Below are 18,726 nucleotides of genomic sequence, written 5' to 3'. Positions count from 1 at the left end.
CACTTCTAAACTAAACCTTTATATTGGAGCAATACCAATGTACCGTATCACCCAGAAGACCATACGATAGACAGAAATGTTGGCTATGTCAGGCTAGTTTCACACTTGCGTTGAACGGTATCCGTTGCATTGCGTTGTGTGACGGATGCAACGGATGTGTTGCATATAGTGGCACAACGGATGCAACGGATGCTGCAAAACAACGGAATTCGTTTTGATTTTTTTTTTTTTTTACAGTTTACCGGCGGCAGACTATTGTGAACGATCAGCTGATCGCTCACAGCAGCCGGTCGCCGGGTGATCAGCTGATTGCTCCCCGTAGCCGGCCGCCGGGTGATCAGCTGATCGCTCCCAGTAGCCGGCCGCCGGGTGATCAGCTGATCGCTCCCAGTAGCCGGCCGCCGGGTGATCAGCTGATCGCTCGGCCGCCGAGAATGTGTGCGGGGGCGGAGTGAGGAGTGGGTGGAGCCGAGCGGGGCCATGGTGCTGAGGACAGGTGAGTGTGCGTGTGTGTATGTATATGTATGTGTATGTGTGTGTGTGTATGTACATACATGCGGAGTGGAGTGCGGGAGGGGGCGGAGCCAAACGGGGAAGTGTCGGGCTTCCTGCGCACGTAGCGAGGGTAAATATCGGCAAAGCACTTTGCTTGGTTACCCGATATTTACCTTGGTTACGGGTGCAGGGAACCAGAGAGAGCATGCGCAGTGAAATCCAACGGATTGCACTGCTCAAAAAAATGTTACATGCTGCGTTCCTCCCGTCCGGCGCAGCGTCAAAATAACGACGCTGCGTCGTCCAGCGGATGCAACGATGACACTTGCGTTACAGTGCGTCGTCCATACAAGTCTATGGAGAATAGCGCAGTGCGTTAACGGACTGCGCTATTCTACATAGTGACGGACTCCGCTGAACGCAAGTGTGAAAGTACCCTCAATTGTAGTTGCTGATGGGTCAAAGCAGGACAATGGGAAGGAAACAAAACCAGAGGAAATCTGGTCTACTCTGTCTGGTAGGTATCACACAGTACTACCTTAAAGAGGATCTGTCAACTTAATGTGCTGATATACAGCAGTATTTTATAGCATAGCTAAAGATCTGTAAGCCTAGTAACTAAAACAGCACAAACCCCCCCAAACATTTGTCCACTAGGAGCGCTATAATGGAGTGATAACCGGTATTGATGATATCTGGTAGTGATGAGTAAGCACTACCATGCTTGGGTGCGCGGTACTCGTAACTAGTGATAATCGCACACTACCATGCTCGGTACTCGTAATTAGTGATGAGTGAGCCCTACCATGCTTGGTACTCGTAACTAGTGATGAGCGAGAACTACCATGCTCGGTACTCGGAACTAGTGATGTGCGAGCACTACCATGCTGGGGTGCTCAGTACTCGTAACTACTGATGAGTGAGCCCTACCATGCTCGGTACTCATAACTAATGAGCAAGCCCTACCATGCTCGGTACTCATAACTAATGAGCAAGCCCTACCATGCTCGGTACTCGTAACTAGTGATAAGCGAGCACTACCCTGCTTGGGTGCTTGGTACTAGTAACTAGTGGTGAGCGAGCACTATCATGCTCGGTACTGGTAACTAGTGATGAGTGAGCTCTACCATGCTTGGATGCTTGGTACTTGTAACGAGCAGCTGGATGATTGTACGGGCTCGACTTGTATGCCGTGTATCATGGCAGTCAATGTGGAAGATCTTCTGGAAAAACACTTGAGTACCTGATTGACTTCCATTATAATTGGTACATGAGTGGAGCCTGTCTGAGCATCGGACTGCTCATTACGCATACCGAGCACCTGAGCGTAGTCATATTCGCTCACCACTAATACCCAGCCCTCTTGCAGTGACTGACTGCCTGCTCGATATACACACATTCGAAAGGTGGAGGAAGAAGGGGAAAGGCGCGGAATGAGCTTTCCGCATGAATATGCTTGACTTATAAACTATATGTGGGTTTACCCTTTCATCACTTCTAGTAACACTTTTTGGGCTGTTTTGATTGCTACCAGTACTGAGCTGCAGCTGTAACAAGCGGCCCTCACCAGCTGAGATCTGCTTTTAGACATACCGCAACGAGATGCAATTACATAAAACTAGACATTAATGCTACGAAAAAATTCTGGTCATGTGGAGTTAAATGAAGGGATTGGAGGTCTTACAGCAAAGATAAAGAACATACAAAAAATATAGACCATATACCAAAAAATAATCAATATCGTAACTGGGGATATATTATAGAGAGCAACATGAAAAATAGCTGGGACCAACCGCTCTCATTTATCATCTGTAAGAGACTCTACAAAAGAACATATTCCAAAACGGAGGATTCTGCCTGAATTCTGAGGGAGAGGAGTGCGATTGTTCCTTTCAACCTTTAGGGATGTCAATCATATAGATGAACTGGAAGGGCTCTTCTAACTGAAGTATAGACTCTAGGCTGGCACTACCATGTATTCATCTCTGGAAGCTTTCATGATAACATTTTTTAACATATCTATAGTATACTGCAGTAACAGCTTGGTTTTTCTTTTCTTACCGCTGTATAGACATAAGTTACAAAGGAAAGTCTAAATTCTTAGAGACTTCAATACACTGTATATACTGAATGCCGTTAGCTCCTTTACTCCCTGAAAGCCAGTAAATTACCTTTATAGGGAATCTATCAACAGGTTTTTACACCCCCATCTGAGTAGCACAATGTAGGGGCAGAGACCCTGATTCCAGCGATGGGTCATCAACTGGGTTGCTTGCTGCAGTTTTGATAAAATCACTATTTTATCTGCAGCACATCTACCCATTCTCTAAATGCTGAACTCTGTATAAACTCACCCATACCACTGATTGTCAGCTTTCTGTGTCCACTGTGCATAGGCAGAAAGCTGCCAATCAGTGGTGGCAGTGAAGTTATATAGAGCTCCTGAATATAGAGGACTACATGTGATTTGGGGGTACACTCCAAGATGCAATACTTAATTGTCTGTAGCCAAATAGGAGTCAAATATCTGCATGCATGCAAAAATATCCACACCTCACCAAAGAGCTTTGATCTAAAGAGGAACAAGACTTCTTTTATTTAAGGAACTTCATACACTTATAGCAAAATCTCTTGGATTCCTTCCAAGGTAGCATATTCCTTACTATTGATCAAGCTGCAGGAAAAAAAACCTTATACAAGTATACATTTATTTAATAATTTCCTAATAAGCTGAATCATCTTAAACCACAGGAAAGTCCCAGAATGCCTCATAATAAGTCTTATGATGACTGAGTGCAGGTATGGGTGCAGTACACAGTGCAAGTTTCATTTTAAGTACCGTTATTTTGGATATCTTCATATCTTCTTATCCATAACACATGACAGCAGGTTTACTAGTTCTCTAATGATAATCTTCAGCTGATAAAACAGTGATTTTATGAAATCTACACTAGGCAACCTAGTAAGTGATACATCCTGTAATCAGGGTCTCATAGGTTGCAAAAACCTGGTGACAGGTTCCCTTTAAATCTTTGTCTATGTAGGACAGTTGAAGCACGGCACCAGAGAAACAAAGTGTCAACTACTATAAAGGTATAGTAAATGATTAATTAGTTCATAAACCTATTTAGAATTTACAAAAAGAAACCAACAACACAAAATGGCATTTATAGGGCATGTCAGTAATTAACTGGATGCACCCTGACTGCTGTGCCCAGGCAGTACAGGGTTAAGCATTCTTCCCATGTCCGATTTAACACACCCTCCCCTTATAGATTTTGCCTCTCCCCTTATAGATTTTGCCCAATGGGATCGTTCCCAGAGTTCCATAGTTTTCCCCTATATAAAGTCCCTCTCTTCCTGATTCCAGCCTCTCCTCACTGCGTGAGAACCGGATTAAGCTGGTGAGAGATGACTGACAGACTTGGTGACGCTGTCACGGACAGGATCAGGAGGGAAGGGGACGCATGGCTTGCTGCAATTCTAGGTGAGCAGCGTCCCCCCCCCTCCTGAGGCACAGACACTACAACCGTTCGGCAGGCGGCCTGCCCGTGCAATCCGCCCTCCGGAGCGTCTGAGCCCCTCTGCAGGAGCGTCTCAGCGCAGGCGCGGGGGGCGTGTGCGTGCCTCGCGCTCGGGACGCGCGCGTTCACGTCCCTCATGTGAAGCCCCGCCCACCCGCCCAGCTCCAACACATGCAGCGGCCGCAAGCCTTACCTGTCCTGCAGGCAAAGCGGCGCTGCCAGCTTTAACACCATCGCTCCCTGCTCTGCTTCCGTCTGCTGTCCCACAAACACTGCAGCGCTCTGCACTTCCTCAACCTCCTGTAAGGCCTATTCCCTTAGCTATGGGAGGCCATAACAGCCGCAGCAGCTCCTCCTCCTCCTCAGCAGAGGAGTATGCTGCACAATTAATGCCCCCAGTGGCAGTTTCTTACCCTTCCCTCACACCCTGCAATGCCTCAGAAGTATGCAGGGTGGGATCTGTGGCAAAAGCCACAAATGTAGCACCCCAAACACTGCCACAAATCATTAACAATCAAGGGGGGATGGCTGCTCATCCTGCTATGGCTGCAGTGATGACTTGGCCTCCTGCAGCACCTGCGGTGATGGCTTCGCCTCATGCAGCACCTGCGGTGATGGCTTCGCCTCCTGCAGCACCTGCGGTGATGGCTTCGCCTCCTCCTGCAGCACCTGCGGTGATGGCTTCGCCTCCTCCTGCAGCACCTGCGGTGATGCCTTGGCCCCCTGCAGCATCTGCGGTGATGGCTTTGCCTCCTACAGCACCTGCGGTGATGGCTTTGCCTCCTGCAGCACCTGCGGCGATGGCTTTGCCTCCTGCAGCACCTGCGGCGATGGCTTTGCCTCCTGCAGCACAAGCAATGATGGCCTTGCCTCCCACAGCGCAGAACATACCCCAGCCCCCTCCTACTCAATCTGCCCCCTGGGTGGATTATGCAGCGGGTGCTGGAAGCACGGCCCACGGTCGGCGACGCCGTGGGCGCGGTAACCGCTCTGCTGCCTCCTCAGCCTCTTCGCATTCCCGAAGCCCTTATAGGCGTAGTCGCTACGATAGGGATCATGATCGACATACCGGCTATTCTACGCGCCGGTCCAGGTCCTCTCGCCGACGTCATCGTTCACGGTCCTCAAGACGGCGTTCGCCTTCAACAACGGCGGAGTCGTCTGATGAGTCTGGAGTGTCTGGTAGGCCCTCTCGACACAGAACCAGCCGCCAGAGGGACGCCGAGACATATATAGACCAGGCGCACGTTTCAGCTGCTCCACAGATACCGCTTAATCCTACAGATCCTCCTGCTGTCGGTGAGTACAATTATTCGGGGGCTTGGGCAGGGCCTGATACAACGGCTATGTCATTACAAACATTGCTAGCACATATTAATACCCCGGGTGATAAGATATTAGTTAACCCTTTATTACTTGGCCGGCAACCTGAAAAGAGACCCGACCCCCCTCCCCGTGCGGATATACATAGGGACACGGTTTTTTTTGTGGTATTTCCCCCTTGGGTTCGCACCTTGATACCGAGACTACTAATAAAATATGGGCCAATGACTACATTGACATTTGGTCTCTGGTATCCACTGAACAATTCACGATTGACAAAGAGCGGCGGTCCGCTGATCGGCCTTTTGAGAGGAAACCCAGAATCGCGAAAACAATTAACAATTGGCTGCAAGCCTTTTTTTGTCATGGGTTGCGTGATGGGTCAAAAGCACCCCGAGCGTTGTTCTGAGCTCTTTATATATGCCGATTCAATTTATAACTCTTTCAAAGCGCATGGCGGCTCGGCCTGGTGGCGCTATGATGAAGACTTTCGGCGCCGTTTAGCACTCCAACCCCATTTAGGTTGGGGAGTAAAAGCTACGGACTCATGGTTGCGTTTCATGATGACACCAAAAACCCCCTTTCCGTCTGTGGCCTCTGGCAACTCCGCCGGTTCCAGTTCAGTGGCCGTGCGTAGACCCGGCACGTGCTGGTTGTTTAATGAGGGTCACTGCCGATTCTTCGGTCTCTGCAGATATAAACATGAATGCTCCAATTGTGGAGGCACACATGCTGCAGTCAAGTGCTCTTCTCCAAAATTGCCAGCTAAATCGTCGTCAACTCCGTCCGACCATAAAGACCCCAGTGAGCGTAGCCGCGATGGGGCCGTGGCTCGATCGTTACCCCAATAAAGAGGCTGCCGCGCAGTCGCGCTTTGGATTCAGTTTCGGGTTCTTCATCCCCTTCAACTTTACCAGACTCCCTCTTTTTGCTCAGAATCTTAAGTCCGCACATGAATTCCATGACGTCCTGCTAGACAAGCTTAAAACTGAGTTAACTAAAGGCAGAATTGAAGGCCCTTTCCTTTCACCACCATTTTCCAACTTGCGGGTGTCCCCCCCCTTGGAGTCATACCAAAAAAAAGAGCCTGGAAAATTCCGTTTGATACACCACCTATCTCACTCTAGAGGTTCTTCCGTTAATGACGGTATACTCGAGTGTGAGGCGTCGGTGACTTATGTATCTTTCGACAGAGCCGTTGAGTTAGTCAGGAAAGCCGGTCCGGGTGCGCTCATGGCCAAGTCAGATATTGAGTCGGCTTTCCGCCTCCTGCCGGTCCACCCGGATTGTTACCATTTAATCGGTTGCTTCGTAGATGGTTATTATTACTTTGACACTTGCCTTCCTATGGGATGCTCAATCTCATGTTCCTATTTTGAATTATTCAGTTTGTTTTTGGAGTGGGCGGTTAAGGTTGAATCCCGTTCCCAATCTGTCATTCATTAACTTGACGACTTCCTGTTTGTGGGCCCTCAAGGCTCCTCCCATTGTCAAGTCTTATTGGATACGTTCTGCACCCTCATGGCCAGATTTGGCGTTCCGTTGTCTGAGGACAAAACTATCGGTCCTTCTCCAGTCCTGTCTTTTCTAGGTATCGAGATCGATTCAAACGTAATGGTCTTCCGGCTTCCAGATGACAAGGTGTCGAAGCTGCTGTCCATGATATAGGGGTTCTGCGCTGTACGGAGTGTGACCCTACGTCAGATGCAATCGTTGCTGGGCCTCTTAGTATTTGCCTGTCGGGTCATGCCAATGGGCAGAATTTTTCCTGCAGGCTCTCACTGGCTACAACAGGTTCGGCTCCCCCATCATCGTATCCGGATTACCTCCCGCTTGCGTGAGGATTTGGCCGTGTGGGAAGAATTTCTTTCCAGGTACAACGGTCGCACTTGTTTTCAAGACAGTTTTGTGTCCAATACAGAGCTACCACTTTTTTCTGAAACATCTGGGTCGTTGGGGTTTGGCGTTATTTTTAAAGACCAATGGTGCGCGGAGCGTTGGCCTTCCTCCTAGCATACCAACGGTTTTATTTACGATATAACGCTCCTTGAGTTGTTCCCCATTGTGGCAGCTGTGTCTATGTGGGGCCCTGCTATTCAGAATAGGCGAATTTTATTTTGCTCGGATAACTCCAGTGTGGTCCACGCGATTAATCACCTGACTTCGTCTTCCCTGCCTGTTATCAAGCTGCTGAGATTTTTGGTTTTTAAATGTTTGGAGCTCAACATTTGGTTAAAAGCTCGCTATGTTCTGGGTACGTGTAACATGATAGCTGATTCCTTGTCCTGTTTTGACTTTCAGAAATTCCGACACCTTTACCCTCATGCCCAAGCAGAGGGACTCTCGTGCCCATCCAGCATGTGGGACCTGCTGGACTGCAGTTGATGCCGTTGGTGACATCCTCCGTTCTGGCATGACGATGTTATTTTGAGTAATGTGGGTTTACGTATTCGCATACGTAAATCCAAGACTGACCAATCCGGTAAGGGCTGCTGGATTCCCTTATTTTCCATATCCGGACCAGGGTGCCCCGTTAGATTGGTTCATAATTATATGGCGGTCCGCCATGGGGAATTTTCCTTCCTAGTTCATAAAGATGGTTCCCCTATGACGAGATTCCAGTTCCTGTCGGTTTTTTCGCAAATGCCTCAGGTCCTTGGGTTTTTTCTCCATTGGAGTTTGGCACTCATTCCTTTAGGATCGGGGCTGCAACAGAGGCAGCCCGGGCGGGATTGCCCAATGAAGTTATTCAGCGTATTGGCCGCTGGCGTTCGGCTTGTTTTGCACGCTATATCAGACCGGAACTACTGCTTCATTGATAATTTCCTTTGCAGGTTGTCTGTTAAAATGCCAGTTGCTGTTCCCGCACTAACGGTTTTTTACTTTTAGGTGCTGCTAAAACGGTGATTTGGCTGCTCGGCCATTCCTATATTTTCTGGGCTGGACAGCGAGCTGAGAATCGACCTGGCGGACGGGCCCTTGGATTCCGTGGCTTTGAGGTCAACTGGAGAGGAATTAGGGGTCTGATCTGGCCTTAGGTTCTCCCGGAGGTAGTTGGGATCGCTAGGTCAGCCCTATCACCAGTGGTCCTTGTCATCCATGCCGGAGGGAATGACCTCGGTTCTCGTCGTTTGGCGGAGCTCATTACTACCATGCGATCGGATTTGGATAAGTTTCATGCATTTTTTTCCAGAGCTGGTCATCGTGTGGTCCGAGGTCGTTTCTCGGGTTGTATGGCGGAGGGCCCAGGGTGCTGCAGCGCTCGAGCGCTCTCGCCGTACGCTCAATTCGCGCATATCGCGATTTGTGTGTTTTTAAAGCGGGAATTGTGGTTCCACATCGGCAATTAGAAGGGGACAATTCGCCCCTCATGATTACGGATGGCGTTCATTTGAACGAAATTAGCTTTGACATATTCTTGTCTGGCCTACAAGACGGCATAGAGCAAGCGCTGTATTTGATGGGTGGGGGTCGGAGCGCAGTCTAAAGTCTTTGCTCCTCCGTGGCGGTATTTATCCAAAACTGGTATGTTTGTTAAGCTGAAGTGCGCCGGGAGTCCGGCCTGGCACAACGCTTCGTTTTGGAAGTTGCTAATAGTTATGGTTATCTTTGCTGTGACCGACCTACCTCCACAAAAAAGATGAGAGTATATAAGTGTTTTTTGATAAAGCTCTCCAATAAAGTTTTATATTTTGGTTACATCGGTGTCGGTGTGTTTAATCGGACATGGGACGTGTTGGTTGGGTGTTCAGGGTCTCAGCAGTCACACGTTTCTGTATTTCCATAATGTGGAGGCATCTAGTTCTCTCTAAGGTGTAAAACTGTCAATGAACCATTAAAGGATTTCTTAAAACACAACTTGATCGTCTATAAAAACTGTCTCTGAATGCAGGTTTGTTTCCAGCAGAACAGTGACTTGTTTGTGAAGAGACGGCACATCTGCGAGCAATGAATGAGGTTATCATTGGGCAGAGTCCAGGCATACAAGATGTATGTGAAAACAAATCACAAACCACTTATGAGCCTCACAACAAAGCGTAGAATAGGGAAGAAGTATTAACAAGTACAAGAGGTCAATGGAGAAGTATTAACGGAGGAAATGAATGAGCATCATACAGACGACGCTCAATAAATGCGGCCACTCTTCTATCAGCTAATCATTCGTAAAGAAAAGGAAAAGTGATCAACAGATAAGAAATCACAAAATAAAGTTCACCGTGGACAATCCAGAAGTCCAGGAACTATCTCATCATAATGAATATAGCAAATCTAAAGTAATGTACCCTCAAAAAGAACACCCTGAAAAAAAGAAAGTGTCAACATGCCAGCCTGAAATGGTGTTGGATCATAGTTATATTTGCAAGTAATTCCTTAGAACCAGGATGAGACCAGATTAATAATAAAACTCAACATTTTATCTATTAAAATAAAAAATAATGACCAGAGACAGACAAACAACACAAAATACACATCCAAGATCTATCGTCACAATTGCAACCAGTATGTTCTATGTAGACAATGCCACAAAAGGGGCAAATATATACCCGGCAATTTCACTAAACAGGTCGGCATGTGCAGTGTTTCAACCAGGTCACCTGTGTACGGGGTCTGATTGTACACCCCACTCTCATCTCGTATAATCAAGTCTATTGACCCAATGAAATTACTTAAACAGCAGTACCCAAGCAAGACCCTAATATAAAGGGACCCTAAGCTCTTCCTAGCCACCCCAGACGCTTATGGCTTATTCCAACTAAATTTCATCAGGGGAGTGGAGTGGGCAAAGCAGGCGGACCTATTAGTTAGGTCAAATAGTGTGGGGTCACAGGATGGTGAGAACATCCAAGTCCAGCTTCATAAACTTTAGCCTTCTTTATTACTAAAATCACAAAAAATATACAGCACATGCCACATCCCCTATGATGCCGCTACTAGTTGCTGGTGTCAAACACCCTAAGGGGTACTTTGCACACTACGACATCGCAGCTGCGATGTCGGTGGGGTCAAATCGAAAGTGACACACATCCGGCGTCGCTGTTGACATCGTAGTGTGTAAAGCGTTTTTGATACGATTAACGAGCACAAAAGCGTCGTAATCGTATCATCGGTGTAGTGTCCAACATTTTCATAATTGCGCGGCAGCGACGGTACGATTTTGTTCCTCGTTCCCCTGCGGCAGCACACATCGCTGTGTGAGAAGCCGCAGGAGCGAGGAACATCTCCTACCTGCGTCACCGCGGCTCACGCCGGCTATGCGGAAGGACGGAGGTGGGCGGGATGTTTACGTCATCTCCGCCCCTCCGCTTCTATTGGCCGCCTGAAGTGTGACGTCGCTGTGATGACGCACGACCCACCCCCTTAGGAAGGAGGCGGGTCGCCGGCCAGAGCGACGTCGCAGGGCAGGTGAGTGTATGTGAAGCTGCCGTAGTGATAATGTTCGCTACCGCAGCTATCACAAGATATCGCAGCTGCGATGGGGGCGGGTACTATCGCGATCGGCATCGCAGCATCGGCTTGCGATGTCGTAGTGTGCAAAGTACCCCTTAGTCATGACTTAGTTATGACTAAAGAATCCTAAAGTTAGTGAAGCTGGACTTGGATGTTCTTCTCATCATGTTAACACGTTTTGGCAAAGTGGATGCGTGCTCCTAACAAAAGGTCCTTGTCACAATGTGGTGAGGTGGACTTTTCTTTTTATGTCACAGGATTCGTGACGTTCACAGTCTTCGACTGCTAATGCCACAGTGAATAGTACATGACTACTGTGAGATTTCTGGCCACAGTTCATCCTGAATAAGACGACTATCAGAGTCATGCCCCAACCACGCCACCCACCCAGCTACGTGCATTTTGGAATAGCTGGGAGAAACTGGTGTGCAAATGTCAAATGTCGAAACAATTTTGCACAACTCTCAATTGTGCGAACATTTTGTGACTTTTCGAAGCAATTTACACCGGAATTATGGGGGGAATTGTTTGAATGAAACAGGGCCACAGTCCGCAGTTTGCACTAAGAATGTCATGTTTTGCCAATCCAAATCTTAATTTATTATTTTTAATCTAACTGCCCCATATTACAGGCATAAATAAACCCACAGACCCATCAGGTTAACAGATGAACATAGGAGGGGTGGTATTAGTACCTTTCCGATTGAACCATCTTCTACACTTAAGTATCTTGCAGGCAAATAAGTGGCAACAGGAATGAGGTGTTCTTGTGACGTGAGCTGTTCAGTCTTAAACAAAGGCAGCCAGGCAAACCCAACTGTGACAATAGAAGATAAAGGGAAGATCACTGTGCAGGTTGTATAACGTCACATTAACAGAGAAAGCCACTTATGAAGGTCAATATAGCGGAAATGAAAAATCCTTATAAGTCAACATATCCACTCGTACTGTACATGATTGCAAGAAATGGTTACAATGCCAGCAAATGTAATCCTTCTAAAGATACCTGGTGTTTCCAGAGCCTCTTTCTTTTTGGCATTAGCTTTTGCATTTATGTCACAGGTGACGTGATGAAATGAAAACAGAATGTGATGTTTCTCATGGAGCTGAGTGGGAAGCTCAATTTTCACCTGAAATGTAAAATATTACACCTCTCCTTAGTCACTTTCAAACTGAACATCTATACATCTCGTATGCGCAGAGTTCTTAACGCAACTATAATTGTAGAACAGGAGCGGGTTGATTTCATGATGCAAGTGTGGCCCTGATATAACCCAGGACCCCATATTGTGCAGTTATGGCAATTACCGAGGAGACAGACCCAAAGATTGATTGGAGGGGGCTGGGAGCTAGCAGAAAAGTACATAGAGCAAGCAGAAAAGTACACAGAGCTAGCAGAAAAGTACACAGAGCTAGCAGAAAAGTACACAGAGCTAGCAGAGAAGTACACAGAGCTAGCAGAGACGTACACAGAGCAAGCAGAAAAATACACAGAGCTAGCAGAAAAGAACACAGAGCTAGCAGAAAAGTACACAGAGCAAGCAGAAAAGTACACAGAGCTGGCAGAAAAGTACACAGAGCTAGCAGAAAAGTACACAGAGCTAGCAGAGAAGTACACAGAGCAAGCAGAAAGGTACACAGAGCTAGCAGAAAAGTACACAGAGCAAGCAGAAAAGTACACAGAGCAAGCAGAAAAGTACACAGATCTAGCAGAAAAGTACACAGAGCTAGCAGAGAAGTACACAGAGCAAGCAGAAACGTACACAGAGCAAGCAAAAAAAGTACACAGAGCTAGCAGAAAAGTACACAGAGCAAGCAGAAAACTACACAGAGCTAGCAGAAAAGTACACAGAGCTAGCAGAAAAGTACATAGAGCAAGCAGAAAAGTACACAGAGCTAGCAGAAAAGTACACAGAGCTAGCAGAAAAGTACACAGAGCTAGCAGAGAAGTACACAGAGCTAGCAGAGACGTACACAGAGCAAGCAGAAAAATACACAGAGCTAGCAGAAAAGAACACAGAGCTAGCAGAAAAGTACACAGAGCAAGCAGAAAACTACACAGAGCTAGCAGAAAAGTACACAGAGCTAGCAGAAAAGTACACAGAGCTGGCAGAAAAGTACACAGAGCTAGCAGAAAAGTACACAGAGCTAGCAGAGAAGTACACAGAGCTAGCAGAGAAGTACACAGAGCAAGCAGAAAGGTACACAGAGCTAGCAGAAAAGTACACAGAGCAAGCAGAAAAGTACACAGAGCAAGCAGAAAAGTACACAGATCTAGCAGAAAAGTACACAGAGCTAGCAGAGAAGTACACAGAGCAAGCAGAAACGTACACAGAGCAAGCAAAAAAAGTACACAGAGCAAGCAAAAAAAGTACACAGAGCTAGCAGAAAAGTACACAGAGCAAGCAGAAAACTACACAGAGCTAGCAGAAAAGTACACAGAGCTAGCAGAAAAGTACACAGAGCTGGCAGAAAAGTACACAGAGCTAGCAGAAAAGTACACAGAGCAAGCAGAAAAGTACACAGAGCAAGCAGAAAAGTACACAGAGCTAGCAGAAAAGTACACAGAGCTAGCAGAGAAGTACACAGAGCAAGCAGAAACGTACACAGAGCAAGCAGAGAAGTACACAGAGCAAGCAGAGAAGTACACAGAGCTAGCAGAGAAGTACACAGAGCTAGCAGAAAAGTACACAGAGCTAGCAGAAAAGTACACAGAGCAAGCAGAAAAGTACACAGAGCAAGCAGAAAAGTACACAGAGCTAGCAGAAAAGTACACAGAGCTAGCAGAGAAGTACACAGAGCAAGCAGAAACGTACACAGAGCAAGCAGAAAAGTACACAGAGCTAGCAGAAAAGTACACAGAGCAAGCAGAAAAGTACACAGAACAAGCAGAAAAGTACACAGATCTAGCAGAAAAGTACACAGAGCTAGCAGAGAAGTACACAGAGCAAGCAGAAAAGTACACAGAGCAAGCAGAAAAGTACACAGAGCAAGCAGAAAAGTACACAGAGCTAGCAGAAAAGTACACAGAGCTAGCAGAGAAGTACACAGAGCAAGCAGAAACGTACACAGAGCAAGCAAAAAAAGTACACAGAGCAAGCAGAAAAAGTACACAGAGCTAGCAGAAAAGTACACAGTGCAAGCAGAAAAGTACACAGAGCTAGCAGAAAAGTACACAGAGCTAGCAGAAAAGTACACAGAGCAAGCAGAAAAGTACACAGAGCAAGCAGAAAAGTACACAGATCTAGCAGAAAAGTACACAGAGCTAGCAGAGAAGTACACAGAGCAAGCAGAAACGTACACAGAGCAAGCAAAAAAAGTACACAGAGCAAGCAAAAAAAGTACACAGAGCTAGCAGAAAAGTACACAGAGCAAGCAGAAAAGTACACAGAGCTAGCAGAAAAGTACACAGAGCTACCAGAAAAGTACACAGAGCTACCAGAAAAGTACACAGAGCTAGCAGAAAAGTACACAGAGCAAGCAGAAAAGTACACAGAGCAAGCAGAAAAGTACACAGAGCAAGCAGAAAAGTACACAGAGCTAGCAGAGAAGTACACAGAGCAAGCAGAAACGTACACAGAGCAAGCAAAAAAAGTACACAGAGCAAGCAAAAAAAGTACACAGAGCTAGCAGAAAAGTACACAGTGCAAGCAGAAAAGTACACAGAGCTAGCAGAAAAGTACACAGAGCTAGCAGAAAGGTACACAGAGCTAGCAGAAAAGTACACAGAGCAAGCAGAAAAGTACACAGAGCAAGCAGAGAAGTACACAGAGCTAGCAGAGAAGTACACAGAGCAAGCAGAAAAGTATACAGAGCTAGCAGAAAAGTACACAGAGCTAGCAGAAAAGTACACAGAGCTAGCAGAGAAGCACACAGAGCTAGCAGAAAAGTACACAGAGCAAGCAGAGAAGTACACAGAGCTAGCAGAAAAGTACACAGAGCTAGCAGAAAAGTACACAGAGCTAGCAGAGAAGTACACAGAGCTAGCAGAGAAGTACACAGAGCAAGCAGAAAGGTACACAGAGCTAGCAGAAAAGTACACAGAGCAAGCAGAAAAGTACACAGAGCAAGCAGAGAAGTACACAGAGCTAGCAGAGAAGTACACAGAGCAAGCAGAAAAGTATACAGAGCTAGCAGAAAAGTACACAGAGCTAGCAGAAAAGTACACAGAGCTAGCAGAGAAGTACACAGAGCTAGCAGAGAAGTACACAGAGCAAGCAGAAAAGTACACAGAGCTAGCAGAAAAGTACACAGAGCAAGCAGAAAAGTACACAGAGCAAGCAGAGAAGTATACAGAGCTAGCAGAGAAGCACACAGATCTAGCAGAAAAGTACACAGAGCAAGCAGAGAAGTACACAGAGCTAGCAGAAAAGTACACAGAGCTAGCAGAGAAGTACACAGAGCTAGCAGAGAAGTACACAGAGCAAGCAGAAAGGTACACAGAGCTAGCAGAAAAGTACACAGAGCAAGCAGAAAAGTACACAGAGCAAGCAGAGAAGTACACAGAGCTAGCAGAAAAGTACACAGAGCTAGCAGAAAAGTACACAGAGCTAGCAGAGAAGTACACAGAGCTAGCAGAGAAGTACACAGAGCAAGCAGAGTACACAGAGCAAGCAGAGAAGTACACAGGGCAAGCAGAGAAGTACACAGAGCAAGCAGAGAAGTACACAGAGCAAGCAGAGAAGTAAACAGAGCAAGCAGAAAAGTACACAGAGCTAGCAGAAAAGTACACAGAGCTAGCAGAAAAGTACACAGAGCTAGCAGAGAAGTACACAGAGCTAGCAGAGAAGTACACAGAGCAAGCAGAAAAGTACACAGAGCTAGCAGAAAAGTACACAGAGCAAGTAGAAAAGTACACAGAGCAAGCAGAGAAGTATACAGAGCTAGCAGAAAAGTACACAGAGCTAGCAGAGAAGTACACAGAGCTAGCAGAGAAGTACACAGAGCAAGCAGAAAAGTACACAGAGCTAGCAGAAAAGTACACAGAGCAAGCAGAAAACTACACAGAGCAAGCAGAAAACTACACAGAGCAAGCAGAGAAGTATACAGAGCTAGCAGAGAAGCACACAGATCTAGCAGAAAAGTACACAGAGCTAGCAGAGAAGTACACAGAGCTAGCAGAAAAGTACACAGAGCTAGCAGAGAAGTACACAGAGCAAGCAGAGAAGTACACAGAGCTAGCAGAGAAGTACACAGAGCAAGTAGAAAGGTACACAGAGCTAGCAGAAAAGTACACAGAGCAAGCAGAAAAGTACACAGAGCAAGCAGAGAAGTACACAGAGCTAGCAGAAAAGTACACAGAGCTAGCAGAGAAGTACACAGAGCTAGCAGAGAAGTACACAGAGCAAGCAGAGTACACAGAGCAAGCAGAGAAGTACACAGGGCAAGCAGAGAAGTACACAAGTGAAGCTGGGTTCAGAAGAGTACTGTCTGTCTGCTAATCGGATGGTACTTGGACCAAGTAAGTTAGTGACCTAGTGTTGTTTTCAGATTGAGTGACTGTAAGAAAAAAGACAATGCTCCATCCACTAGTCTCCTTTGTTTGGGACCGGACTTGGATAATAATCTCAATTGTGTTTGTAAAACCTGTGCCATACAGACACCATCCGGATGATTACCAAAACAGGATAAAAACATGTTAAATTGGCTGTGCTGCTGGAAATAAGTCTCCTGCTGCGGTATTCTTTGAAGATCATTTATTATCCGCTACGCGTTTCAATGCTGTACTGGCATCAAGTGTAACAAACACCGGTACATGGAGTTATTTATAGTCGAAACCGGATGCCCATTTTGGGCTATAAATATCTCCATGTACCAGTGTTTGTTACCTGTTGCTCTTTACACGTGATAAAGATGGCAGTACGGCATTGAAACACGTAGTGGATAATAAAGAGCCTTCAAAGAGTACCGCAGCAGGAGACTTCTTTCCAGCATTGAAGCCAGTTTTAACTGTGTTTTTATCCTGTTTTGGTAATTAATATCTGGTGGATCGTTCCCCAGCCATGGGGCGGCGGCAGCTGGACATATGAACCTTCATAGAGGTTGTGTCTTCACATAACCACCAAAGGTGAACAGAAATATTGTTTATTCTATCTACAATATTAGGGTTTTACCCTATTGTGTGCTTTTCAGTCACTGTTACCATCTGTAATGGATCATTGCAAAAATTACATAGGAATATAAATATGCATGTCTTTTATTACTTTATTAACTTTGAACGCAAAAAACAGATGTCATACGGGTATCAGAAATGGACATAAGAATAACATATACTGTAGATGTGAAAAACGGACATAAACACCATATGCATGAAAACTCATCTGCTTTTTGTGGAAAACGGACAATTCTTCATACACTTGTCTGATCTTAGGCTGAAGAGTAGTACGTTGAATACAGAGACATTTCCCAAAATCCCATATACACTAGTGAAAAATCTGTGTATATTTGGCTTCCTCCGTCTGTTGCTGTTTGATCTCCAGATTTGCCGCAGATACCATTCATTGTAAGGCCTCCGACACACTCACGTGAAAATCACGCACGTGCCAAGAGACACATATTTCCCATGCGTGTTGCGTTAGGTAAGTACGTGTCTCTGGTACGTGCGGGCCACGTGTGTTCTCCGCATGCTATCCGTGATAACATACGGAGAACAGGTTATTTACATACTCATGTGGTCCGTGCTGCTGTCCATGGTGCTGATCTTCGGTCTCCAGCCCTCCCGACTCCCCGCTGCTGCTGCTTCCGGCCGCAGTGAAGTGAATATTCAATGAGCATAATGAGCGGCGGTTAGCAGCAAGAGGCAGCAGCGGCAGAGACAGGAGGGCTGGAGAAGGTGAGTTAAGGTTTGTTTTTTTTTCTCTGACACGTGTGTCACTCGGGACCGCATCCACACTACACCCGTGTGGTACGGGTGCAGGCCGTGTGACACCCGTGCTGCCAGAGAAAACACTGACATGTCAGCGTGTAGAAAAACGCACACACGTACAAACGCACACGGACAGACGTTCCGTGTGGTTTTACGTGTGTGTGCCTGCTACAATAGGGTAGCATTGCTGAATGTGTCTCCGTGCCGCCGGTACATGCAAAAAATGGAAAACACGTACCGGCAGCACGGATGTGTGTCGCAGGCCTTAGACTGTGTTCACAAGATTGTATTTTCTATCCAAGAAAAACGTTCTGATTTTACTAAATCAGACTCTGTTCAGTTTATCAGAGTGGCATCCATTTTTCTCAAAGGTGGAGAATCAAAAAAATTCCTCCATTCTGACAGTCCTTGTGTGGTCCATTTTTTTTTCACGAACCCATAGACTTGAATGGCTGACTGCCATCTGATTCTGAGAGGCAAATCGTCATGCTGTGATTTTTAACCTCAAACTACTTGGACCGAGGGAACAAATCGGACCTGTGCACTGCCTCAATGAATGACATTGGCAGAGCGTGATCTGATTTTGTGACGGATAACACTGAGACTGAAAATATGGTTGTCTGCATAGATCGTAGTGCACATAGTTTTTAAGGCCTCTTCTGAATGAACCTAAAGCTCGCACACCAAATGGTTGTTGGCCAAAAGATTGGCAGAAGCATCTTGGCTGTCTGTCGTATACACAGGAGCTCAGCTTGGTTTCTCTATAAGAAAGCCGTCAGCAGACATCTCGGTGGCTTATCTCTGGAAGAACAATGCAGTCGGCCGTCATGCCAATTTACATCATCTAGACAATTAGTTGACCGGCATCCCCATACACACTAGATTGTCAGCCAAACCCATCAATATTGGCTGGTTTGGCCAACATTAGTCTAATGTGAATGTTTTGATGATAATGATGATATTCTTATTCATAGAAATGAATACTATTGTCTTTCATTTCTATTACACGGATTAGATGCCCATTAATATAATAAATCATAGCAAAGAGAATTTAAAGACATTTTCCGATTA

General features: G+C 46.2%; 1 protein-coding gene across 6 annotated transcripts in view; it reads right to left on the bottom strand.

Annotated features, from left to right (window-relative positions):
• Positions 1 to 18,726, bottom strand: part of DOCK10 (dedicator of cytokinesis 10) — a 439,835-nt gene that overhangs the window by 136,427 nt on the left and 284,682 nt on the right. For all 6 annotated transcript variants that reach the window (XM_075340778.1, XM_075340775.1, XM_075340774.1 and 3 more), the window contains exons 20-21: positions 11,797 to 11,920; positions 11,486 to 11,607 (exon numbers count right to left, since the gene is read on the bottom strand). In XM_075340778.1, the coding sequence (XP_075196893.1) occupies positions 11,486 to 11,607; positions 11,797 to 11,920 (246 nt within the window). The remainder of the gene's footprint in view (positions 1 to 11,485; positions 11,608 to 11,796; positions 11,921 to 18,726) is intronic.

This window comes from Anomaloglossus baeobatrachus, chromosome 3 (assembly GCF_048569485.1).
Source record: "Anomaloglossus baeobatrachus isolate aAnoBae1 chromosome 3, aAnoBae1.hap1, whole genome shotgun sequence".
Classification (NCBI taxonomy): Eukaryota; Metazoa; Chordata; class Amphibia; order Anura; family Aromobatidae; genus Anomaloglossus; species Anomaloglossus baeobatrachus.
This window is presented reverse-complemented; position numbering and strand designations above follow the sequence as displayed.